This window comes from Amphibalanus amphitrite, unplaced genomic scaffold, assembly GCF_019059575.1.
Source record: "Amphibalanus amphitrite isolate SeventyFive unplaced genomic scaffold, NRLGWU_Aamphi_draft 000344F_arrow, whole genome shotgun sequence".
Taxonomy (NCBI): domain Eukaryota; kingdom Metazoa; phylum Arthropoda; class Thecostraca; order Balanomorpha; family Balanidae; genus Amphibalanus; species Amphibalanus amphitrite.
Window position 1 is genome coordinate 463,422 of NW_024881839.1, and position 24,993 is coordinate 488,414.

Genomic DNA, 24,993 nt, shown 5'->3' on the forward strand with positions numbered 1-24,993 from the left:
ATATTTATTGAATATCGCGACTATTAAAGGGACCATCCCACCTTAACATTAGTTTTGAGTTGAGATAGCCAAGTTTGCGGCCAGGCTCAGAAACCACCATTTATCCTGGTCGCAACCCCCGTAGCTTTATGGTGTTCAAGAAATTTCTTCCCTTTACTTGCAGGGTGGGACCAGCTTAGTCCCTATCTCTTAACCATTAGCGGTTTTTTGATGACGTCAGCAGTCATTTCAACGCCCGCCATTCCTTGAACCCGAGTTTTGCTGACCTTGAGCTCCCTTTTTTATCAACGTGAAATCCGTCGTCGGCGCTGAGAAAGCCTATTGCTTTTCATTTTAATTTGAATATTAGAAGATACCCACCACTGGAACTTGGACTGATATTATACCAAGGCCGAAGATGATCAAGCTGCCTGCTATATCTGGAGCTTGGTGTTCAACTTCAACATGGAATAAAAAACAAAATATCAAAGCAAACTGGATATGGTACTGCAAGTTAAAGTCCAAAGAAATTTGAAGAGCTGACAATTGACATTAATAATTTTCCTGCAAGGTTTCCATATGGAGATCACAGTCACACCATGAAGAAATATTTTTGATGTTAACAGTTGAAAGGGGATTTATCTTCCAGTTTTGACGAAAGACGCTGCTGACTGTCTTTGGAAAAGGATGTCGGCATGAGGTGTAATTGTGCTTGTGAAGTGGTTATAACTGGTCTTTTCACAGTATTAAATTAAATGTGCCATTGCAGCCAAGTGTGTTATCATGTAAGGTAAAATCAAAACTACAATGTTGGTTTTACGAGCATTGAGAAGGCTGGTAGGTAACACCTGCCTGTGCTCGTAAATCATGCTGCCAGAGTATTCTAAATTAATTTTATCATACACTTTTGTTGTCCAGAATGGTTGCACTATTGTTTGGTATCATATTACTCCATGTAAATATGGTAGTGTAAAGTCTGACCAACATGTTACCAGATTTGAAGCTGTTACGTTACCTAAGTACCTGTTTTTTACTGGCGTGGTGAATGTCACCTGGATTTTGTTTTGAGGTGCAGACCTAGTAACTCTGACTACATGGGTTTGAAGCTATTATCTATTCTGTTTTTACTGGCCTGGTGAATGGCGACTGATGTTGTCCGTGGATGGCACTGAAACAAATTTTGAGTGTTTTGTACAGTGTTTTAATACAATGCTGAGGGCTGAAAGTTGTCTTGTTTAGAGTGGTGAAAGTTCAGGATATGCCAGCCACCATGGTGGGTCAGAGTTAAATGTGTTGCAGTCAGTTCGGCTTCGGCAAGCACACGGATGGGCATACGCATCAAGACCTGCTCTGCCATACTTTCAGCCAATTTTACCTAGGTAAGTCTTTTCTTTTTTCTGCCAAAAGCTATGACATTGTGAATTTCAGCACTGTGGCCTGTGTGTAGCTTTCAGGAAAGCAATTCTAAATAAAGCTCTGATAAAGTGCAAAATCAGCAATGCAGCCTCTATTACATTTTCTACAACATCTTACTTGTTCCTTGCATGGAGAGAAAAATGCAATGTTATGAATTCGTTTATTCACATAATTTGACAAGCATGCAGTTACCTGCTACTATCACTGCACAAAACAGAGCAGAAAACATCAGTTGATCAAACACAAGACATAACAGAAGTTTACAACATAGGGCTCCCGAACCTGCTTCCTCCCACCACAGTTGATGCCATTTCCTAGCTTGGCTTGATGTGAGCACTGAATAGCTGCTTTGTCTAATTACAGCTCACTACCATTCAACTTAAACTACTCTCTTTAAAGTAAGAGTGAGAGCGTTCAGTGTTCATAGCAGCTCGACAGACGACAGACAACAAACATCTTGACAAACCAACCAGTATTTGATTTGGCTAATGATTTATGTGCTTGTTGTATCATGGCCAAACTACTTTAACAGCAATAATCCCTGTTTCATCTTGATCTTGCTTTTATTTCCATTTGAACTCAGATCTTGAAACAATCATCTGAAGTGATATCAGATACTGGCTTCTGTTTCTCTTGAAAGCAAGTTAAAACAACAATGATAAACTAAGGCAGGAGGTGTGAGTTGTGGCAGTAGATTTTTGATTCAACATATGTCAACCTAATATTGCTTGAGACCTCTGTGACAGACAAACAAATATTTATAGTTTTTTGATAGTTTGGATTCTTGGCTTGATTTAGCAGATCAGCTGTGAACCTTGACTTTGAAATCACATAAATGTCATGGTACCCGAACGAATCCTCGCATGACATTTCTTCGTAGCACAATTTTTCGTCCGCATTTCTTCGTCTACAAATATTCGTCGGTGCATTTATTTGTCCCTCAATGCTTACTCTTGCATATATTTGCGTTGAAGAAGAAATGCGAGCCGATTTACATATACCCTGGTGCGAGACAAAGTAATGCGATAGGTACGAATAAATGCCCTGACGAAGATTTGCAGACGAAGAATTGCGATACGAAGAAATACCATAAGAATTGTCCTGGAATCCTTTATTGGCCATCATATATTGACCTTGATAAGATAAACGCATCATTCGCGCAATATTTGTCGCACTTTGATACCAAACTATTGCTTCCAAATGCCGACGTAAAGAAAACCTTTATGTGACGTCATAGAAACAGCGGATTTCCCAAAAAGTAAACAAAAATAAAAGTCTTATATCTCGAAAACGGGTGAATATTTTCCGGTAAAATTTGGTAGATGTTCATTTTCGCTCTTTGTGATTCACGCTACATCACTTTTATGCCAATTCATTAACTTTTTTGAAGGTGGGAGGGTCCCTTTAAATAAAAATGGGCACAGTATGAGAGAAAGACTAAAAAAAGTGAGGCTTGACTCTTCTTGTTATGAGAACTCATGGGGCACAACTCGTCGCGCCGCTGGTGTAGTGGTATCATGCAAGATTCCCATTCTTGCGACCCGGGTTCGATTCCCGGGCGGCGCACGAGTTTTCTCACTCCATCAACTCGTCCTGCTTAGATCTGCCGAGGACCCCATTCACTAGTCACTACACGGCAGATCGATGCATGCCCGCCTTCCGTTCAATACTCAATTCCTGACATGACTTTCTGGTTCCACTGTTTGTAGGGGCATTCCACGATAGATCGACCAAAACACCCTCATATTTTATTTTTTGCTTAAAATTGGTCTAATGGGTTGTGATGGGCGGGGAACCCAGCTGTGGCAAGGATTTTTTTCTTCGAACAACGGTTTCCGAGATATAGCCTCGGGCAGTTCCTGGAGGTCACGCTGCAACCCTATGTTTGGCGGCTTATAACTCAGAAACTATTTGTTTTCTATGGTAAAAACTTTATATGGTTCAACTCGCAATCAACCAAGAAACGTTTTGGCTATCTCGGATTTTCGATTTTTGAAAATTTTGATCACGTGACATCTTGACTAGAGGTCTGCACCGGCCGGCTGCAGCCGCGGCTGGCTGCAGCCCCACGGCTGTGGGCCGGGGCGGCTGCAAATATCTCCAAGAACACGGCTACGGCTGTGGCCACGGCTGTGAGATTTCAAGCTCAATCTTAAGTACTCAAATATAAAATTTTAAATCCTTAATCTTACATTCTGATAAGCAGCCTAGCCTGTAAAAATCATGCAAAGGATGCCCAGCAATATTGAAAGTGGTGAAGCCTTTGAAAACCTGTAATGGTTTTACCATTTGCTGTAGAAGAGTTTGCACTCTGGTACAGAATACTAATTATAGGCACCAATTGTTCCTTCATCATCAATAGCTTGACAGTTTCAGAAAATGCAACATGTTGCTGTCACATCCCCCTCAAATCAATCTCAATCTTACCTGGTCATTAGGAGAGCACCTTACAGCTATTGAAGATGAGCGTTCAATAATTCTTTCAGGTAATAGAAAAAGAAATCACGCCTAGGTAAAGGCAGGTAAAGGCTTCATAAAATATTATCTAAAATAACTCTTAGATGTACTTCTGGATTTTCGGCAAGTCCAATTACATAATATAAAACTGGCGCTTTATGTTCTAACTGGCGTGTGAGTGACCGCTAACAGAAAATGCTGATCAACGAAGCCAATGGAATTAGATTATAAGTGAGTATGAACCTTATTTACGGTTAATTCACATGATGGTGGAAACCCTGAACACGTAATTCACATGACGGTGAAAACCCTGAACACAATATTTCTTACGCGAGCTGTTGATTTTACTAATATAATGACGTCTTCCTCTAAAAATGTAAAAATTTGATAATTGATATTTGTTTGAGAGCAAATTTTTAACTGTATAGCATTATTATTGATTAATTATGATTTCTATGGCTGTTTATGGTGACACAAAACAATTTATTGCCACTTCTTTGCTTTTTACGTCATTTGACTCAAGTAAAATTTTTGATTGAAAGAGCAATCGCACGTCCTTGGGGATTTGAGCGAAGATCATTATTTGGAAAAATCAAAATAGATGAATGTTTTTCTTTCTTGGATGCTCACTAGTGTTTTGATGCCTTGCATATCAAATTAGTTGGAGACTTGCTCAGAAGGTTGCTTCAAGCCTGGCATATCACACCCCAGAAAATATGCAGGGTAAGAAAGAAGCAAGAGTTTTGACTAGACAATCACTGTTTGTCCATCAACTTCAGTTTCATTTTCCATACCTAACATTGATAATGAAAAGCATCAGGGTCTGTTGTTCTGTCCCACAACCATGCTTCAGGATTTGGCATTAGATGTCTATTCTACACTGCTAGTGCTTCTATTCTGGTTCGTTGTTTATGTTTTCTGTTGATGTAGGTACCTACCTTACCTAACCTACCCATCTTTCTTAACCCCTTGCAAGGGCTTGTGTAGGCATGCGATGCGCATCAGGCTTCAGGCCTTCGGCCTAAAGCCAGATACACAACCACTTAGCCTATGATGCTTCATGAGCTTGAGAATCTATAGCCCATTGCAATGTGCTTTTGGCTATATGTTTCAACTAAAAACAACTTATTATATACTATTTGGTTGCATTTCATCACGGCCGGCTGACGGCTGGCTGCCCACAGTTTGCCACGGCTGTGGGCGGCTGTGGCTGTGGAGCCACGGCTGCGGGGCGGCTAGGCTGTGGAAAATTGCAGCCGTGCAGAACTCTAATCTTGACCCTTTTTTTGAAGAGTGACCTTGATATTTTCCCAACTGAAAGGCGCAATTTTGTCTGATGACGATTAAAGCCTTATCAATTGTCATCCATATGCGATAATAAAAAAGTGGCTTTCGGCCTGCGTTGACCTCAGGTCAGGTCATTTTTATGACCTTCCCATTATTACGATCAGGAGCGACAGCGAGATCTCGAGAACAAAGCAAGATAGCGACAAGTGGTAAACGGCACAAGGTACACATGGATAAGGTCTACAATTTTTACTCAGGTCATTTTCAGGTCAGGTCAAAGATGACGTCACAGGGGTAAAAAGAAAGTCTAAATGGCGGCACTACATATATATGAAGTTTTTCTCGAATAACTTACAAAGTATCCCAGCTACGAACAAACTAATAGCACCATCGTGATCCTCTCGTCGATCCGCATCGAAACATGTGTATGTTGACCTTGAAAGGTCAAGGTCAAAAGTTGACCTTAGGTCACTGACCTTAAGGTCATCATATATATCATTCGATGGGCCTTGACGAGCTGAACACAATGAGCCTATCCGCGCGGCTGTATCTCAAACCTGTAAGGAGTTATGAGCAAAAAACCATTTGGTGACCTTTAATGACGTCACATGACCCAAGAGCAACGTCACAGTTAACCAAGAGCAAAAAAGGTCTCAAGGTAGTCAAAGTTAGTCGGATATGAAGTCACTCATGGTATATTAGGCAATTCCGACGCGTTTTAGTGTAAAAATAAGGGAGCTGATTTTTCCCCAATTGACTTATAATGGGGTGGTCAAGAAATTGACCTGACCTTAGGTCATCGGTATTGAAATTCAAAACGAACTGGCGCTAGGCGAAAGCAAGCACAATGGTGCCTGTTCCACGTCTCTTTCTTTATTAGATCAAAAGGTACAGCCAAAACTATTTTGACTTCCTTTTTACCCCTGTGACGTCATTTTTGACCTGACCTGAAAATGACCTCAGTAAAAATTGTAGACCTTATCCGTGTGAATCCTGTACCGTTTACCGCTTGTCGCTATCTTGCTTTATTCTCGAGATCTCGCCGTCGCTCCCGCTCGTAATAATGGACAGGTCATAAAAATGGCCTGACCTGAGGTCAACGCAGGGCGATAGCCACTTTTTTATTTTCGCATATGAATGACAATTGATGAGGCTTTAATCGTCATCAGACATAATTGCGACTTTCAGTTGGGAACATATCAAGGTCACTCTTCGAAAAAAAGGTCAAGATGTCACGTGATCAAAATTTTCAAAAATTGAAAATCCGAGATAGCCAAAATGTTTGTTTGTTGATTGTGAGTTGAACCATATACAGTTTTTATCATAGAAAACCAATAGTTTTTGAGTTATAGGCCGCCAAACATAGGGTTGCAGCGTGACCTCCAGGAATTGCCTGAGGCTATATCTCGGAAACCGTTGTTCGAAGAAAAAAAATCCTTGGCACAGCTGGCTTCCCCGCCCATCACAACCCATTAGACCAATTTTAAGCAAAAAACAAAATATGAGGGTGTACGGCTTTGGTCGATCTATCGTGGAATGCCCCTGTAGTTTTCCTACAGTGTATGTACGTGTCTTGGTTATCCCCCGTATGCCGTTTTAATTTAGTAATTGCGGCTCCACCCCCTTTTTTCCATTCAAATGCATCGAACCCCTGTAACACCATCCTGTTCCGGTATTATCGGCTGCGTTATAACCCGGGTGCTATGCCGTGCCGCAGCTGTACGAGACGCAGCTGGTGCGTCACGGCATCATGACACTGGGTCCTAGCGGATCCGGCAAGACCAGCTGCATCCAGGTGCTGATGAAGGCCTTCACCGCCACCGGATCCGTGCACAGGTCAGAAGCGCCGATTTTATACTATTCATACATACTTAAAGCTTCAAGAATGTTACTGTTAACGCCAGACCCCTTGAGACCCTAATTTTTCGCGATTACTTTTAAATGCGTGAAGGAATTTCAACCAAGCTCAGGACATGGCCGTTTCAAGACAGGCCGAAACTTTTACAATTTAGATATTTTATCGCCATTTCAATATTTCAGGCACTTGTCATTGACTCGTAATGTTAAATTTCGAGCAAGATTTTCATCCGGTGTGTAGAGGCTATCACCAGTCAGTCTGTGATACGTTATGACGTCACAGCTAAGCCCCGCCTCTGTGGTCTTGGCCTGCGGCGGTTTCGGGCCGGCGCGCGGTCACTCTCGCTGTGGCGGGGAGCGGGGACGGGCGACGGGCGAGCGGTGCCGAAAGCCGGCGGAGTTGTGCGTAGCGTCTTGGCTGACAGTGCCCAGAGAGCGACATGATGACTAAGGAGTCATAAATGCTCATTGCGCATTGCTTCTACAATGCGCATTGAGCATCCACCACTCAATGCGCATCCACCACTCATGTTCGCTGAAATATTTTTTTTTTTTTATAAGCTGCAAATGACGGGCAGATTGCATATAACTGACATAAGGTTAGGAAATATTCACCTGTATTTAAAGCCTATGGCGTTGCAGATAATGCGATAATGGGATGTCGGATGTCACCAAGTAGCTGCCGATTTGTACATCGCTATGCAACCATCGAACAACGCAATAATAAGTTAATTGCCTGAGCTTCACATCATACGGCTCGCTCGTATTTCAAACAGATACCCTACATCGAAAATCGTATTTGTTAGGAATCGTTAACGTTTGTTCGAAGCACGACTGAGTAGTAGGTTGAGGAGTGATGGTCCTCTTGGTCCTGTATACAAGAGTCAACAAGAGCCTAACATTTACTTGACCGTCTGCTGCAATTGACTCATAGCACGTGAAGCGTCAGCGAAATTCATAGTCCTTCACAGATGGCAGGGGTGTCGTTTGTACAGAGGTCGCTGATGGGCACGGGTCAATGCCGCAGTCGTGGGCGGAGCCTAATGTCATATGACGTAGAAAGCCTCTATCCAGGATGGAAAAACAGTTAACATTACGAGTCAATGACAAGTGCCTGAAATATTGAAATGGCGATAAAATATCTAAATTGTAAAAGTTTCGGCCTGTCTTGAAACGGCCATGTCCTGAGCTTGGTTGAAATTCCTTCACGCATTTAAAAGTAATCGCGAAAAATTAGGGTCTCAAGGGGTCTGGCGTTAACAGTAGTTGTCATGAACAAGAACATTTCCAGTCTACGTCACACGTGTGTTGTTAAGTTATACTCGTAAGGTTATCTGATGAAAGACTTCGTCATAATTGCCGGCAGATGATTTTACAATGCATGCTACATACCTACCAACAATCGGTGAGCTCACCTTTTTTTTTGCGACGCGGGTAGAAGAGTTGCATCCCGATGCAAAACTCATCACGCTTGTCCTAGGCTCAGTATAAAATCACCGTTTCGATTGCCTTCCCGTCACAAATGTCAATCTTCTCGGGAGGTGAGACGCGGTCCGTCCCGTGGGCTGCTAGCATGAACGCCTCGTAAACCGAACTGCGATATCAGCGGCGCGACGCCCGCCAGCTTCCCCCTCCGACTGTCCCCGTGGGGGCGGGGAGAGGGGTCACTCGCTCACTGCCCGGGGCGCCGAGAGCGAGCCCAGACTCCAGTACCGCCCCGGGCGAGCAGGGTGTCAGGTGACGGGGTGAGGGAAATACGACGCCGGCGAGAGTGGATCGTGCCGACAGTGCGACGGCGGAATATGTTGCCAGTGACGGCCGAGACGGTCTCAGGTTCGGTGGGTGGGACTCGGGAGTCGGGAACGGGGACAGCAGTGCAATGGCAATGGTGGAGTGGTGATCAGGTGTCATTGTAGTGTGCTGAGTGGGTTAGTAATGATTCGGCTGGTGAAGTGTAGACCGGTGTTGACTAACGGAGAACTAGATCAGTCAAGAGTTACACTGTGGCCTCACGAATGTTTCACGGCCAGATTCGGGTAGGCGTTCTGACCGACCCCGCCCGCTGCCCTGGCTGCCCTCTGTCAGGGAGATGCGGATGAACCCCAAGTCGATCACGGCCGCCCAGATGTTCGGCCGGCTGGACGTGGCCACCAACGACTGGACAGACGGGGTGTTCAGCGCACTCTGGCGCAAAACCATGAAGGCCAAAAAAGGTACGGCACCGCGGACAAAACACTCGGGACAGTCACTGGGACAGTGGAGAATAACACTTGTTTTCATTCCCTTGAATATGCTGTTAAATATTTCGTCGGCTTCCGTAATTTGTGCAAAGTCTTATACACAATTGCACACATGGCATAGATATTCTGTAATCTAATTTGAGTTTGCGATTGATTTTCGTTCGGTTTGCAATCGATATTCTCACGGGACAGGTGAGTACACGTGGCTGGTGCTGGACGGACCGGTGGACCCAATCTGGATCGAGAACCTCAACTCTGTGCTGGACGACAACCGCACGCTGACACTGGCCAACGGCGACCGGCTGCCCATGGCCGCCACCTGCAAGGTCATCTTCGAGCCGCAGGACATCGACAACGCCTCGCCGGCTACCGTCTCACGAAACGGAATGGTGAGAACTGTGGCCAGCTCCGCCCTGGCCACCTTCTACCGAAACGGCATGGTGAGAGTGTCAACTCTCGTCGGCCATGGCGGCACAAAGTGCCGCTAGTAAAACGGAATGACGATGGTTCTTATTCTCCCTTTGTTCATTTGTCAATATGGTCCTGTAAAACTCCAACTTGAGTGTTATAAATTGCCGGTTGTATCACGCAATTGCTAAGACATTTAGGGAAAGCAGAGCTTTGTTATATCTGATGCCGAATGATCTCGCATTTGACTGAGAATGGCTCCTGGTGCCGCGACGGCAGGTGTACATGAGCTCCTCTGGTCTGGACTGGAAGCCGATCCTGGCCTCGTGGCTGCGCGCCCGGCCCGACCCCAAGGCCGACTGGCTGGAGGAGCTGCGGGAGCTGTTTGACGCCAGCTTCTCTTCTCTCTACGTGTGGAGCACTCAGAACCTCCGCTTCAAGATGCCCGTCCTCGAGGTCAACATCATCACACAGGTGTGCCAGAAGTCCGAGCAACTTAAATAAAAGCCAAGTCTTGGAAGTTCGATTCATCATGAGCTTAGATACTCGGAAGAAGAATGTATGCATAGCTTTGGCTTACAATGAAGGTCCTGACGCCTCTGATGTCTGATCCCTTCAGATCCTGACTCTGCTGACGGCCATGCTGCCCGAGTCGCCGGAGGAGGCGTGGCAGGAGCGGGAGGCGGCCTCCGCCCCCGCCGCCGCCCCGGACGATTCGGACGCCGCTGCCGCCGCCGCCGAGGAGGGCGAGACGCCACCGGCCGACCCCGCCGCCGCGCCCGCCGCCGCCCCGGCCGTGGACACCGCCCGCTTCAGGGCCTACTTGCAAAGGTCAGCTAGTGTTTTCTTTCTACTTGATAAAGTTCGTCTTGTAATGCGACTGATTTTCGTTGCGATGTATTTGCTTTTGTGGATGGTATTCCTGTAGGATCTTACTTTGATGTTTAAACGAGGCAAAGTTCGGTTACAGCTTCATAATTGTTCATCGTTCACTCATTCTCTGAGCCTCTCCGTCGATGTTCCCGCTCACAGGGTGTACACATTCTGTCTGATGTGGTCGGTCGGAGCGTTCCTGGAGACAGACGACAGAGCCAAACTGGAGCAGCAGATGAGGACCGAGTTTCCCGACTGGGAGCTACCGCAGCCCGAGCGGCGAGAGACCATCTTCGACTACTTCATCGATGACGCAGGTAACTCGGGACATTGAGACCGCTTCGAGAAAACCCGAATGCTGTGGCTGTGTTTATTATATTTAGTACCGTGCAATTTGTGAATTAAAACACTGCTTGAGTATACCTAATGAACAGACTGCTCTATTGTTAATATCGTATCGTTCAATTTCCGAATCTGGTCATTATCGTTCAGAGTCCTCTACTGGACGATACGCGCGTTCTTTCTACCTAGTGCTAGTTGCTCTGCCGTCTCTATAAACTGCTCCCCGCGTATATCCGCCGCCGGCCAGGAGCGTGGCAGCCGTGGCGCAGCCGGGTCACCGCCTACGTCTACCCGGAGAGCTCCACCCCCGACTTTCCGTCCATCCTCGTCCCGAACGTGGACAATGTGCGGACAGAGTTCCTGTTGTCCCTGGCCGCCGGACAGGGAAAGGTGAGGGAGTGGAATACGAGTGTAAGGGGGATGGCGCAGATGGATCCGATGGGACAGTTTTATATAAAAGCAGTGCGAGATTAATGATTTTTTGCGTTACGACTGAAAAGCGTATGCTCCAGTCCTTGTGCTATGTGTGGTCGATTTATATTGGACATGACTTCAGACTCGTCCAATTGGATGTCATTGAACGTTCAGTGTGCATGTCATACCGCAGACGTCACAACTGACGTAACTTGTCATTGTAGCATCACACTTGTTCGTGTCTCTGTCCAGCCGTGTCTGCTGCTCGGAGAGCCGGGCTCGGCCAAAACGGTCATGGTCGAGGCGTTCATGAAGCGCGCCAACCCCGACGAGTGTGTCAGTCGGCGCATGAACTTTTCGTCCGCCACTCTGCCCGTCAACTTCCAGGTGGGTGTACCGACTCTGCCCGTTTATCCGGCTATGGCACTTCTTGGGAGTGTACCGACGCTATTCATTAACCTACCGTAATAGCCAAAGCGCCCCTGGAGTCTTGTCCCTGCGGGAACTACGAAAGTAAATCTGATACAGCACACAAATTTTACGTAGCCCATCGTGAGGAGTGCTGCTAAAAGTGATAAAATGACCATTCTTATCACAGCGGACGATGGAGAGTTTCCTGGACAAGCGGATGGGCTCGACGTACGGTCCTCCGGCCGGCAAAAAGATGTTCGTCTTCATTGACGACCTGAACAGCCCGAGGGTGAACGAGTGGGGAGACCAGGTGAGGGATAGTTGCCCTCACTTCATTGTGTCGGACACAGGGCAGCCTGTGTGAGCTCATGTCTAAAACGGCGAAAGCCGAACTGACTGTGGAGTCGTTCGTAAGCAGTTTTATCCAACTATAGCTGTAATTAGAAGTTGATTTTGAAAAGTTCTCCGACCCAGCCATCCATCGTGCGTCGTTTTTCGTCGCTTTGTATAACCGTCGTCCAGACACAATTACAGTTAAGTGTGGAAAAGTATTTGTTCTCACTCGCCCATGTTCACGTTCGCGTATTTCCTCATAGAGCGAGTGGTCGCTGGTCAGGGCTGTAATGATGATCTGGCGACTTATCGACAGGTGACGAACGAGATTGTGCGCCAGACCATCGAGATGAACGGCTTCTACAGCCTGGACAAGCCGGGGGAGTTCACTCACGTGGTGGACGTCCAGTGTCTGGCCGCCATGGGACAGCCCGGTGGGTGATAGTACTGTCTGGTGTTAGGGTGGGAGTTCTATCACGTGGTCCAGTGTTTGGCCGCCATGGGACAGCCCGGTGGGTGACATTGCTGTAGGGGTGGGAGTTCACAGTCATAAAACAGTGCAAACGAGCTATGTGTCGGTATCCCATCGTCGCTGGCGACGTTGGTGACGGACGTGACAGTTTACTCAGAATTGTCACGGCCTGAAATAGTGCCGTAGGGCTACTTACCTATAACACATTTGAACCCTATATCATACATACTCATCGCCCCGAACCCTATCTCATACCTACTCATCGCCCCACCGTTTCCGCAGGCGGCGGCAGAAATGACATCCCACACCGGCTGAAGCGGCACTTTGCCATCTTCAACTGCACGCTGCCCTCGAACGCGTCCATCGACCTCATCTTCGGCACGATCGCCACCGGTCACTACTGCGCCAAGCGCGGCTTTACGGACGAGGTGCGTCAGCTGGTGCAGCGACTGGTGCCCGTCACACGCCGGCTGTGGCACGCCACAAAGGTTGGTGTCGCGTCAGGGAAAGTCGTATGATATACGAGATTAAGACGGGGAAAATCGAGGGTACTTATAAACGTCTTTGGATTTCATTTGATGCCGTTTTAGTACTGATGGAATGTCGCAATCTCTTGAATCGGAGTAAAATTACAAATGTACAGTCGTGATTAATTCCGACTATCGCACGGGGACGTGCATCTCACAATAGCATTATCTGATCGCCAACTGACTGAATCTAAAATAGTTAGTTGAAAAATAAGCCAAATGTGACGAAATATGATTCCCACGTATTCTGTCACAACAGCAATTACTTTCGGAGTGTTCCATCGACGAACAATCACAGTTAAATGATATAGGTTCGGGAGGTATTATGCGTGATATACCATAATGCCTCCTCTGAACGCGGTCTTCATATGTCGTCCCGGTCCCCGGACAGACGCGGATGCTGCCGACGCCCGCCAAGTTCCACTACGTGTTCAACCTGCGCGACCTGTCTCGGATCTGGCAGGGCGTCATCGGCACGCTCAGCACAGTGGTCACCTCGGAGGCCATCCTGATGGCGCTCTGGAAACACGAGTGCACGCGCGTCATCGCAGATAGGTGAGGAGGGGGGGGGGGCGGAGATGAGATGGGACGAGCTATGTGATTGGTGGGGTTGAGGTGAGAGAAGAACAATCGGGCGACGGACGCAATTGTGTTCCTTCAGGTATATAACATGGTTTTTACTTAGCTGAATGTGAATGACAATGGTATTTGCGTAGGTATTTTCGAAACGGCTAATGTCGAGGCAGGTCGGAGGTGACGTCTAAAATAATGGTCCCTGCCTCGAACGACTAGCTCCACCCTCCCTGCCTCCCATCTGCTCCTAACCTAGCAATCCTCACTTGACCCGGCCTGACCTGGCCTGACCTGTCCCAGGTTCACCACGGCCCAGGACGGCGAGTGGTTCTCCCTGACCTGACCTGACCTGACCTGACCTGACCCGACCTGTGTCTCCCCCAGGTTTACCACGGCCCAGGACGGCGAGTGGTTCTCTGTTCAGCTGCAGCAGACGGTTCACAAGTACCTGGGCGTCCAGTACGGGGACATGCTGCAGCCGGACCTCTTCTTCGTTGACTTCCTCCGGTAAACATGCGAAAACGACGACCTTTTCGGTCATGGCGGGCTCGTTATGGGCTTTTGTGAGAACTTAGCGATTTACCCTGCATTGCATCGTGACTGCATTGCTTGCATTGAACCGTGCTCAATATGCGTATGGACCAGAATAAAATATATCTTCATGCTTTCAGGCATCATCGTACCCATTCGTTTCAGAAAATAATTGATCATTCATTCGGTTATTATTTTATTTTTAATCGAGCATAAACCTTTGTAATCATATTTTTATGGCTTCCATGAGCGGCCAGAATACCTTCGACTGAGCTAGTTTCTAGATTCCTGGGCCGTTCAACGGCAGGACCACCTGACGCGTCCCCGTCCGCTCCGCCAGGGACGCGCCCGAGCCCACCGGTGACGAGGGAGACGATATCGACATGGAGATGCCCAAGGTGTACGAGCCCATCGAGTCGTTCAGTGCGCTCCGCGAGCGGCTCGTCATGTTCCTGGCGCAGTACAACGAGATGGTGCGCGGCGTCGGCATGGATCTGGTGTTCTTCATGGACGCCATGGTGCATCTGATCAAGGTACGGAGGAGGCTGGGGGAGGATGGAATTCGAATTGGTGTATTTATTATTGGAACGGGCTTCCAGCAGAAGTTGTACGTTCGCCCTCAGTCCTTGGTGGCTACTCGCAAGCACGGAGCAAACGGGCCAGCCCCGCAAACCAGGAGAAAAGTTTTGGCAGCGGTGGGATTCGAACCCACGCCTCCGAAGAGACTGGTGCCTTAAACCAGCGCCTTAGACCGCTCGGCCACGCTACCAGCTGGTAATTGCGTGTCGAATTTTCAATGTAAATAATGTTTTGTGTCTTTCAAGGGAAGGTTAAGCACATTTTTTGGTAGTATACCCTAAGGAAACTATTTATATTATTTTGACATTTTTTCTTCAAACTTGAATACCGTGACTTGGTGTGAATTTCTTTATAGCGTGCTTTTATACGGCGAAATCTCACTGATAGTCGTATTAGAGCGTAGGTATTTGAAGTCCAAAGGTGAGGCCTGTCCCAGGGCTGCGGAGTCGGAGTCGACAGTTCTGACCGGAGTTTTGGAGTCGGAGCCGATTTTGGAAACCGGAGTCGGAGTCACCTAAAATCCATCGACTCCGCAGCCCTGCCAGGTCTGCGGAGTCGAAGTCGGTCGGAGTCGACAGTTAGTTCTAACCGGAGTCGGACTGTCGACTCCGACCGACTCCGTTTCGTCGGGCGGAGTCGGAGTTTGTTTTAGCCCGGCCCCTGTCTGTGACAAATGTCATGCTTCAATATTGGTCACAAGCATGGTACTATTATATAAGTATCCTTAAACTTTGACTTTACTCTTACCGTAAAACAATTTTTGGTAGCATTTCGTTCCGTTCGAATTCCCGCTCGTCGACCATCATGCAAATTGCAGTTAGAAACAAACCGCACCGGACGAGCCGAAGCCATCAAAAGAAAACCGTCACAAACAACAGCAATTATCGCATATAAAATCGATCCTCACGTGGCGCGGGCTGGCCGCTGGTCGGTATGGCCCCGAGGCTCAGGCAGCTCCGTCGTTCTCAGATATCTCGGATTATCCGTAACCCGGGCGGTAACGCGCTGCTGGTGGGAGTCGGCGGCTCCGGCAAACAGTCGCTCACCAAGCTGGCCTCCTTCATCGCCAGCTACAAGACCTTCAACCTCACCATCACCAGGTGGGTCGGGTCAACGTTGTTCTCAAAGGGCAGCTACCGATAACAGTTGAACATAGGGGATATGAACTATCCTTCTTGGAACTAGGGTCTAGGAAGCAGTCGAGGGGCGGTAGTATAAACGGACTACGGAGTCTCACTTACTTATAGAGATACAAGTGGACAAGGTTAGTATAGCTCACTGCCAGATGTACTGGCTGATTTTGCTCGTCTATCCGACGTAACCAACAACTGTATCGACTATCGCACGGACACCACAGAGATGTAAATGTTTACCGATCGACAGGTCGTACAACTCCAACAACCTGCTGGAGGACCTGAAGGTGCTGTACCGCACGTGCGGCGTCCAGGGCAAGGGCACGGCGTTCATCTTCACCGACCAGGATATCAAGGAGGAGGGCTTCCTCGAGTACATCAACAACGTGCTCGCATCAGGTGAGGGTCGCTGCTGGCTGCGAGTGCGGACTGCGGACTGCTGACTGCCGACTGCTGATAGTTGACCATATGACTGTCGACTGACTGACTGCTGATTGGTAGCTCATTGCTGAGTTGTGGACTGACCCTAAATCAAAGTTTCGTTATTGTTCCGATATAAATAGAACGGGTTTTTATTTACCAGTTGGATATTTAACGTTGCTCTGATGTAGTCTGCGCAGCCATGACCAAGCACGCAGAGCTATCATCGTACAACCGTTTTAATGCCCGGCGCCGCCTGTGTCGTCAGGGGCTAGGGCTGATTGCGAATATTTTCCTGTAATTCATATAAGTCAGCGCCAAAATATGTTCGTTGTAACAAGGAAAGGAAAGAATTATATTAAAAAGGCGAATTGTTATTTTTAATTTTTTCAATGGGGTGACCAATGAGAAGGTTCTTTTCTAGGATTATCATGAACATATTCGACGATAAGGCTACTGCTTGATTTCATTTGTTGATGTACCCTAATAGGCGTATTCTAACCAACGTGACTGCTCCATGGGGTGTACACTGCACTCAGGTCTCATCTCCAACCTGTTCAACCGGGACGAGATGCAGGAGATATGTGCCGAGCTGACCCCTGTGATGAAGCGCGAACACCCGCGGCGGCCACCCACTCCCGAGACGCTGGCCGACTACTTCCTCTGCCGGGTCCGACAGAACCTGCACGTGGTCCTCTGCTTCTCACCGGTGAGAGCTGATGGGGAACGATGAGAGCCGGCGGAGAGCGGAAGGGTCAGAGCGAGATGTAAATGGCTTGCTGCCATGACATATGCAAACGTAAAAATATCACCAGCTCTGGAATGGACCGAATGTACTTCCACGAAATATCCTTGTCTGTCAACCGATGCCCTCATTTGCGGAAGAGAAGAGCCGTACCTTACCAATAACTAACCCGTTCGTTGCGACTGGTCAGGTGGGCGAGAAGTTCCGTTCGCGGGCGCTGCGCTTCCCCAGCCTGGTGTCAGGCTGCACGGTGGACTGGTTCCAGCCGTGGCCCAAACAGGCGCTGATCGCTGTGGCCGAACACTTCACGGGCACGTTCTCACTGGCCTGTGAGCCGAGCGTACGCGACCAGCTGGTGCAGGCCATGGGAGCCGTCCAGGACACCGTGGCAGACTACTGCGTCCAGTTCTTCCTCAGGTGAGGCCAATGCGGGCTCAGCCCTTTCTCAGACTATCGCGTGCAGCTGTTCCTCAGCCTTTTGTGTCCAGTTCTGCCTCGAGGCTAGGACACAGAGCTACTTCGGTCTCGGCTCAAAGACCTGTCCTGACCAAGGAACTTGAGCCAGGGATATGTTTTGAGTGGTGGCGTATATTGGCTAAAGGGCGCAAACCTTATACCGTTCATCTAATTCCATCGTCGTTGCGGCTTCTCCCCAGGTTCCGACGTTCAGCTCACGTTACCCCCAAGTCCTACCTGTCCTTCCTCAACTCGTACAAGACCGTGTACCGCAACAAGAGCGCCGAGATTGGCGAGCTGGCCGAACGGATGAGCTCGGGACTCACCAAGCTGCACGAGGCGTCGCTGACAGTGGAGGCCCTCAAACGGGAGCTGGTGGTCACGGAGACTGAGCTGGCGCAGGCCTCTGCTAAGGCTGAACAGGTGAGGAGGGTGTTCGGAATGGGTGGGATGGGACATTAGGGAAGGGTGGGTGAGACAGGACGGTTGGTTGGTGGGATGGTGGTATAGGACAGGATGGTCGAGCGAGACGGTAGGTGGGAGGGGGACGGTCAGCTGCTTAAAGGGGACCCTGACGACAAATTTTGGGGATGCTAGTGGCTGACAACGGGAAGTTTCAATTAATGACGTGATACATCTGCATTGCGATGGCCATGCGCTCGGTTGGCTCCTCGTGTACATCTCTGAACCGCACGAGATCCACAGACTGGCATAATCCTCGGTGGCTAATGACCCCTCCTCTCCTCTGACCTCTTCAGGTGCTGGAGGCGGTCACGAGCCGCGCCGAGGAGGCCGAGACCATCCGTGACCACATGGTCCGTGTCAAGGACCGCGCCATCGCGCTGGTGGACCAGATCGCCTGCGACAAACAGCTGGCCGAGCAGAAGCTGGAGCTGGCCCGGCCGGCGCTGGAGATGGCAGAGGCCGCGCTCAACACCATCAAACCGGCTCACATAGGTCAGAGAGGAGGGGGGATCGGAGTGGGCCAGGCGGGGTTTAAAATGTTATGCAAATCCAACCAGGCCCTGGCTAGCTAAATCATCCAGAAGTCCAGTCCAGATAAAAATGTGGGAGCTCGTGGGGTTTGCGCTATCTCTTTAATTTACGAAGAAAGAGTGAAACTAAAAATACGATGAAACAGCAAAAAGGAAGAAGTCGAATCCCACTTGATTTAACAAAGAACATTGCATTGTTTTCGCATTTTAAACCCCCTCTCCATCCACCCCGCCGTGCGCCCCGCTGTCATCTGCCGTGCGCCTCCCGCCCTGCTGACCCCTTTCCGTCCCCGCAGCCACCGTGAGGAAGCTGGGCCGTCCGCCGCACCTGGTGATGCGTATCATGGACTGCGTGCTCATCCTCTTCCAGAAGCACCTGCAGCCGGTGAAGCCGGACCCGCAGGCGCCCTGTCCCAAACCCTCCTGGGTCGAGTCGCTCAAGGTGAGGTGCTGGGTGGGTGTAGCACCCGCAGGCGCCCTGTCCCAAACCCTCCTGGGTCGAGTCACTCAAGGTGAGGTGCTGGGTGGGTGCGGGACCCGGCAGGCGCCCTGTCCCAAACCCTCCTGGGTCGAGTCACTCAAGGTGAGGTGCTGGGTGGGTGCGGGACCCGCAGGCGCCCTGCCCCAAACCCTCCTGGGTCGGGTCACTCAAGGTGAGGTGCTGGGTGGGTGCGGGACCCGCAGGCGCCCTGTCCCAAACCCTCCTGGGTAGAGTCACTCAAGGTGGGTGATGGGTGGGTGTAGGACCTGCAGGCGCCCTGTCCGAAACCCTCCTGGGTCGAGTCACTCAAGGTGAGGTGACGGGTGGGTGCGGGACTGAAAATGAGAGCGAAAATAGCATCATTGAGAGGCAGCAGCTGTATGGTGCTCGATATTCGAGACTCCTGACGGGGATAGTGTGCGCCTGGTGGAAAGTTGAACTCAGTGCCAGAGTGGGACAAGCCGTACTTATGGCTTTGATGGGCACGTTAAACTTGGAAAGCAGTTCTGTATTATCGTATATATAATATGCATATTACAGTTTACACAGCACTTTATTTTAGCGGACGCATATCAGGGGCGCCGCCTGGCCGTTGACGCCGTTGTGGCCGTTCTCCTGCTTGGGCCGCTTCGCCTCGTCGTCGGCTGACGCATCCGAGGGACGCCGGGCCCGCTGTCGCCGCCGCAGCCGGCACCCGGCGGCGGCCGTCCGTCGTGGACCATCGGCAGTGCGCCGGCCGTCCGGCTCTGCCGCTCCCGTCGGAAGACGGCGTTGTCTCGTTCCACGGCAGCTCGCAGCGGGCCAGGCAGGGCGGCCAGCGCCGACAAGCCGCCCGCCGCCCCCGCCACCGCTGCATCGGTCAGCCGGTACAGCAGCGTGTAGGCTGCCTCGGTGGAGCGGCGCGGCCGGCCCAGCGCGGTGGCCGCCGGCACCGGCACCGCTGACGTATCGTCCAGCCGCCACCAGCCGGTATCGTCCATCCCATCAATACCACCGCCACCGGAGGCGCGACAGAATGAGAAATAGTGGCCAGCGTCCAGCGAATGGCCCGCGTGGACTATCACTGCATACAGCCGGTACTGGGCGGGCGGGCCGGTGGCTAGCGGCACTGTCAGCCACTCGGTGAGCTCCACAGGGGTGAGAACCTTGCGGCGTGCACCGGTGCGCCGGTCAACCGCGAACCTCATCAAGGAGACGACCAGGTTGGCTGGCGGAGAGAGCAGTCGCAGCTGGCGCTCGGCGTCCCGCAGGCCGGTGCACTTGGTACAGTAATACTGGTTATCACCGCACAGTCGTTCCGGCGTCAGGTAGTCGAGCAGCAGCTGCGATACGGTTAGCTCGATCTCTGTCTGGTTGTCCGTCGGTGGCGTGCCCCGCCAACCGACCGGCCGCGGCGCGGGGCCGAACGCCGGCGCAGTTTCGGCTCCCCCGGCGCCCGCGGCAGCTGCCGTCAGTGACCGTGTCACCGACTCCGGCAGAGCCAGGTGCAGGTCCGTCACGCTGTTCTCGTGGCGCGAAGCGCCGCCGCACGTGAGACAGGTGAACGTAGTCTCAGCCCGTCCGGTCAGTAGCCGACGGACCAGGCCGGCGGGCGGCTCCTCAGCTCCGGCATCGCCAGTACCGTGCTCACGCACCACCTCGCCCTGCGCCTGGCCGTCCGGATCAGTCTGCTGCGTCCCGCCGGTGTCCGGTGACTCTGAGGGCTCCCCCTCCGCGGCAGTCCGCTCCGCCCTGTCTCCGGCCGGCTCTGCCATCACCACATCGTCGCTGGCCAGGTCAGAGAGCTGCACCGGCGGCGATCTCCCGCCGGCCCGCGCAGTGTCGCAGGAACGGTGCCGGCGCCGGGACCGCGGCCGCTCCATCGCCGCTGCTCCCGGCACGCTGGAGTCGTCTCTGTTGCGTGCGGTGGCAGCAGCTGGAGGGACTGGCGGCGGGACCGCGACCGGTGCGGCAGGGGAAGCTGCCGGAGACCGCTCCTCCTCATGCAAGGCGTCCAGAAAGCATCGGAGGAACTCTGAGCAATCGTGCTGCCGGCCCCGCTCAAAACAGGGCGGCAGAGCGGTCCGCTGAAACTCGCCCGGGCTGTAGACGGGCCGCTCCGAGAACGCCAGGAAGGCGAACACTCGCTGTAGTGCCGCCAGGTGCGGGCGGGAGGGGGACGGCCGCGCTGCCAGCACCTCGCCGCGCAGTTGATCTGAATGGAACAGCGCCTGTAGCACGGTGTTCATGAAGCACGTGTTCCCAAGGTTGACCAGGCCGCGCCGGTAGCACGAGTTGCCCAGGTTGATCTCAGTCGGAGAATCTGCCTTGGGCGGCGTGGCTCTTGTGCTCCTCTTGCCGCTGATTTCGACCTCAGGCGCACAGCTAGCCGATGGCGTAGCCGCCGTTACCGCGTGGCTCCGCGGCCACCGGCGCGTCGTCCCTGGGTTGCTCCCAGCGGTGGAGGCAGCCCTGCGGGTTTGGCCTGCTTGTTCTATGCCAGATTGGGGAGCGGTGGCGAGGACGGAGGCCGCGTTGCCACGAGCGATGGCCACGGACAGCCGCTGTCGCAGCCACTCCGTCTCGCGACGCTCACCCGTGCAGGTTGCCAGGCGTCTCCCCAGGTCCTGGACGAAAGCGGCGGCGGCCGGACCATAGACACCGGTTGTCTCCAGTGCCACCGGAACAAAGCTATACCTCCTGGCTAGGTCCGCATAACGCTGCCGCTTTCGCTCTTCGGCTTGCCTTGCAGCTGCACCCGGTTTCAGTGCGGACTCCACCGCTATGTGGTCGGCGAAAGTGTCGACGCAGGTCGCGTCCCACGTCAGACACTTGCCCTCGCGGAAGGGGAAGACGGTGATGCCATCCGGTCGTCTGCCGTCGCCCCGGTCGAGGCCGACTGGCTCCAGAATGGCGGGAAAGCCAGCGCCGGAGAGAGCGCGACGCACCACGTCGTTCAAGTGGGCATGACGCGAGTGGCGACCCGCACTTTTCTGGCAGGAGAGGCCATGATGTCCCAGCGGGGTGACGGGGCGCGCACACAGACGGCACCGATGCGGCTCGCAAACCGGGGCGCCGAGTCTCAGGGCTACAGCGACGCGGACGGTTTCGTCGTCGAGGTGAAGCCCGAGACTCGGCACCGGCACTGCCTGGATCCAGGCCGCTGTGTGCGGCTGGCCGGCGGCGATGAGCCGAGCTCGGTCGATCTGGTTGGCTGGTACCAGTAGGCGACTTTGGACCACCGTACAGGCGACGGTGTCCCACGCGCGCTGACTACTGACCAGCTCACCGTCCGGCAGCTGCTGTCGGTCCACCCCTGTGCGATGAAGGAACGCGCTGACTGCGGTCTCCAAGGTGTCTGAGAGTTCATCAGTCACACTCGGACAGATGGAACGGATGAGGGGGCGTGCTGCGTTTACCGACGCAATGTACGCTGGTAGCGCCAGTGCCTCGACTGACCGGATGCCCAGGCCGCCGAACTTCACTGGAAGCGACGCCTGCTCCCATGCCGCAGGGTTTATGGCCACGTTGCAGACCGCTTCTAGTGTGCTGCGCACCATTTCGTCAGTAGCCTGGAGTACGTGTGGGGCTTTGTACGCCGGTGCGGGGCGCAGCAGGTACGTCAGACGCGGTGCCGATACGTGGTGCGCCAAGAAAAACACCGCAGTGTGGCTGTCTAGCTCGCGCAGCCGGGTGCAGAGGCGTTGCACCATAGCAGAGGCTGCCTCTCCTGCTGCTCCTATGCTGCCGTCGGTCAGGGGAGAGCCAAGCAGAGATAGGTTTGTGAGCTCAGTCTCTTTGACGTCAGGCAGCGCAGAGCAGATGGCGCCGATGGCAGCGTGGCGGTGGTCCGAATCTTCAGCGCCAATGAAGGCCACCTCACACTTGGACGCGTTCAGTGAGAGACCAGCGGCTGCCAGCGCTGTTGGAAGTGTTGCGATGTCAGCAGCGACCGCGCTGGCTGGACCGGCCAGCGTTGCATCGTCCAAGTACCAGATGTTCAGAGGTGCTGACACTGCTCTGGCACAGGAGTCAATGGCGATAGCAAACGCGGCCGGTCCGAGCGGGTCGCCTTGCTGGACACCGCAGGCCGAAGCGATGGTCTGCCCTCCGATGATGAGTGGGCTGGGTGAGCTGTAGGCCTGGTAGGCTAGGTAGTACACCTCCGGACATCGCTCCCTAATGCGGGTCAAGAAGACGTCGCGCCGCACCGTGTTAAAAGCATTTGACACGTCAAGTTTGACCAGCACGTGTGGAGCAGCTGACTGTCGGCTGGCTTCAATGAAACTGCGCGTTGCATGGACCGCCGCCTCGCAGCCCAGGGGCGTTCCTACCCCGAGCTGGACAGGACGGAGTTCGGCACCAAGGCTGTCTGCCACGAAGCGTGCTCCGATGCGGGATGGCAGGCGTCGGTAGACGCTCCCGACTGCAATGGGCCGCAATCCGCCGCTCTTCTTCCTGAGTGCGCATAGTGAGGCGCTGAAAAGGGCGTCCCTGGCACAATCCGGCACCTCGCCGGCCAGCACCAGGTTGGTGAGTACCGTCAAAGAGTGCAAAAGACGGCGGCCGCTCTCAGCCGCCTCCCTGGATATAAGCTGGCGTAGATGTAGCGGCCTGATGCCGTCTAGGCCTGCTGATGATCCCGGAGGCATCGAGTTGATAGCGGCCTCCACCTCCTCCGGCGTCACCGTGAGCGGCCCTGGGTCTGATGGGGCGGGCGGTGGCGGCAGAAGCTCGTCCTTGGGAGCTGCTGGGTGTTTCAGCATTAGCTCGGCGATTACTTCGGCGTCAGGCTCGGCAACTGTATCGTCTGAGGTCAGTAGCCTTAGGGCCGCCCGGATGTCGCCATCTGCACATTTCCCGAGGATCCGACGGGCCAGGGCGTCAGTGGCAGGCTTTTGATGTTCTCGTGCTGAGTCATTTGTTGGTGGTTCGGGAAGCAGGTTTGGTGTCATGGTTTGGTTGGGGCTGGAGAGCTGCTGCCTGATGCTCGCTGCGGCACTGACATTATTATCGCCTTTTCCTGGTGTGCGTAGCGCGAAGAACGCGAAAGACAGGAAGGTCCACCACGCGCAGATTGTGCGTAGCTTAAGGGCATCCTCTAAGGCGCTGCATAGGGCATCGGCCACCAGGGGCCTTACGCCTTTAGGTATTCGCGAGATTAGTTTAGTGCTTCTCCTTAGAGTTGCCAGTCCTTCGACGACGCCAGTGTCTGGAACCTCTCTTCCGTTGAAAGCGTCAGAGAGCTGGGCTGACTCGCGGCCGAGGCATGCAGGACAATGCCAAACAGGGAGGTGATGGGATTTCCTTGCAGGGACCTTAGCGCAGGAAGTATGCCATAGTTGCCTACAGGAGCCGCAGGTGATGATTGTCTTCCTGCGGCTGCGAATGGAGCAGGCGACACACTCAGCAGGACTCTGGGTGGACGGCTGGTCTCTGGCGTCGTGAGGTGGCTGGCTGACCGGAACCAGTGACGGCGAGGAAGCTGGTGGTGAGGCGTCTCGCGCTGGCTGGCTGGTCGGTGTCGGTGACGGCGAGGAGGCTGGTGGTGAGGCGTCTCGCGCTGGCTGGCTGGTCGGTGTCGGTGACGGCGAGGAGGCTGGTGGTGAGGCGTCTCGCGCTGGCTGGCTGGTCGGTGTCGGTGACGGCGAGGAGGCTGGTGGTGAGGCGTCTCGCGCTGGCTGGCTGGTCGGTGTCGGTGACGGCCAGGAGGCTGGTGTTGAAGCGTCGCGAGGCGGCTGTGGGCTGTTCTCGCCGTTGGAGGTAGGACGCTGCGGGTCGCAGGGCTTGGCGACAGGAGTATTTTGGCAGGTGGTGCATCTCCATTCCGTGTGGAGCTTCGCGAGTCGCAGCAAATTCGACCGGTTGAGGACTGCGCAGCGGCCATGGAACCACCGGCTACATTGGTGGCATTGAACTGAGCCGCTCCCGACACCCCGGCTGCATGCGCCGCAAGGGTACCTATGTGACATGTTTGCTGGTTAATCTCCGGGTCATTGCGCTTGAGTTCAAGTTATTAAATGAAGTCTTGGAAAAGAGTGGCCGAGCATAATCTTGCACTGGAGTAAAAGATGTCGAACAAATA

General features: G+C 52.4%; 1 protein-coding gene and 2 non-coding genes across 3 annotated transcripts in view; 2 read left to right on the forward strand and 1 right to left on the reverse strand.

The window, feature by feature from the left end:
• The window catches only part of LOC122389109 (dynein axonemal heavy chain 5-like), an 85,701-nt gene that overhangs the window by 40,595 nt on the left and 20,113 nt on the right, over positions 1-24,993 (forward strand). The window contains exons 44-64 of the mRNA XM_043380802.1: positions 6,857-6,975; positions 9,082-9,209; positions 9,429-9,625; positions 9,924-10,118; positions 10,264-10,475; positions 10,677-10,834; positions 11,107-11,249; positions 11,526-11,660; positions 11,872-11,994; positions 12,334-12,451; positions 12,772-12,977; positions 13,408-13,571; positions 13,974-14,096; positions 14,461-14,653; positions 15,669-15,799; positions 16,083-16,231; positions 16,792-16,961; positions 17,188-17,414; positions 17,654-17,876; positions 18,212-18,410; positions 18,745-18,890. Coding sequence (XP_043236737.1) covers positions 6,857-6,975; positions 9,082-9,209; positions 9,429-9,625; positions 9,924-10,118; positions 10,264-10,475; positions 10,677-10,834; positions 11,107-11,249; positions 11,526-11,660; positions 11,872-11,994; positions 12,334-12,451; positions 12,772-12,977; positions 13,408-13,571; positions 13,974-14,096; positions 14,461-14,653; positions 15,669-15,799; positions 16,083-16,231; positions 16,792-16,961; positions 17,188-17,414; positions 17,654-17,876; positions 18,212-18,410; positions 18,745-18,890 — 3,459 coding nt within the window. The remainder of the gene's footprint in view (positions 1-6,856; positions 6,976-9,081; positions 9,210-9,428; positions 9,626-9,923; positions 10,119-10,263; positions 10,476-10,676; positions 10,835-11,106; positions 11,250-11,525; positions 11,661-11,871; positions 11,995-12,333; positions 12,452-12,771; positions 12,978-13,407; positions 13,572-13,973; positions 14,097-14,460; positions 14,654-15,668; positions 15,800-16,082; positions 16,232-16,791; positions 16,962-17,187; positions 17,415-17,653; positions 17,877-18,211; positions 18,411-18,744; positions 18,891-24,993) is intronic.
• On the forward strand, positions 2,891-2,961 carry Trnag-ccc. The gene has a single exon. It is a non-coding gene; the product is annotated as a tRNA-Gly (tRNA).
• Trnal-aag lies at positions 14,808-14,889 on the reverse strand. Its single transcript has one exon. It is a non-coding gene; the product is annotated as a tRNA-Leu (tRNA).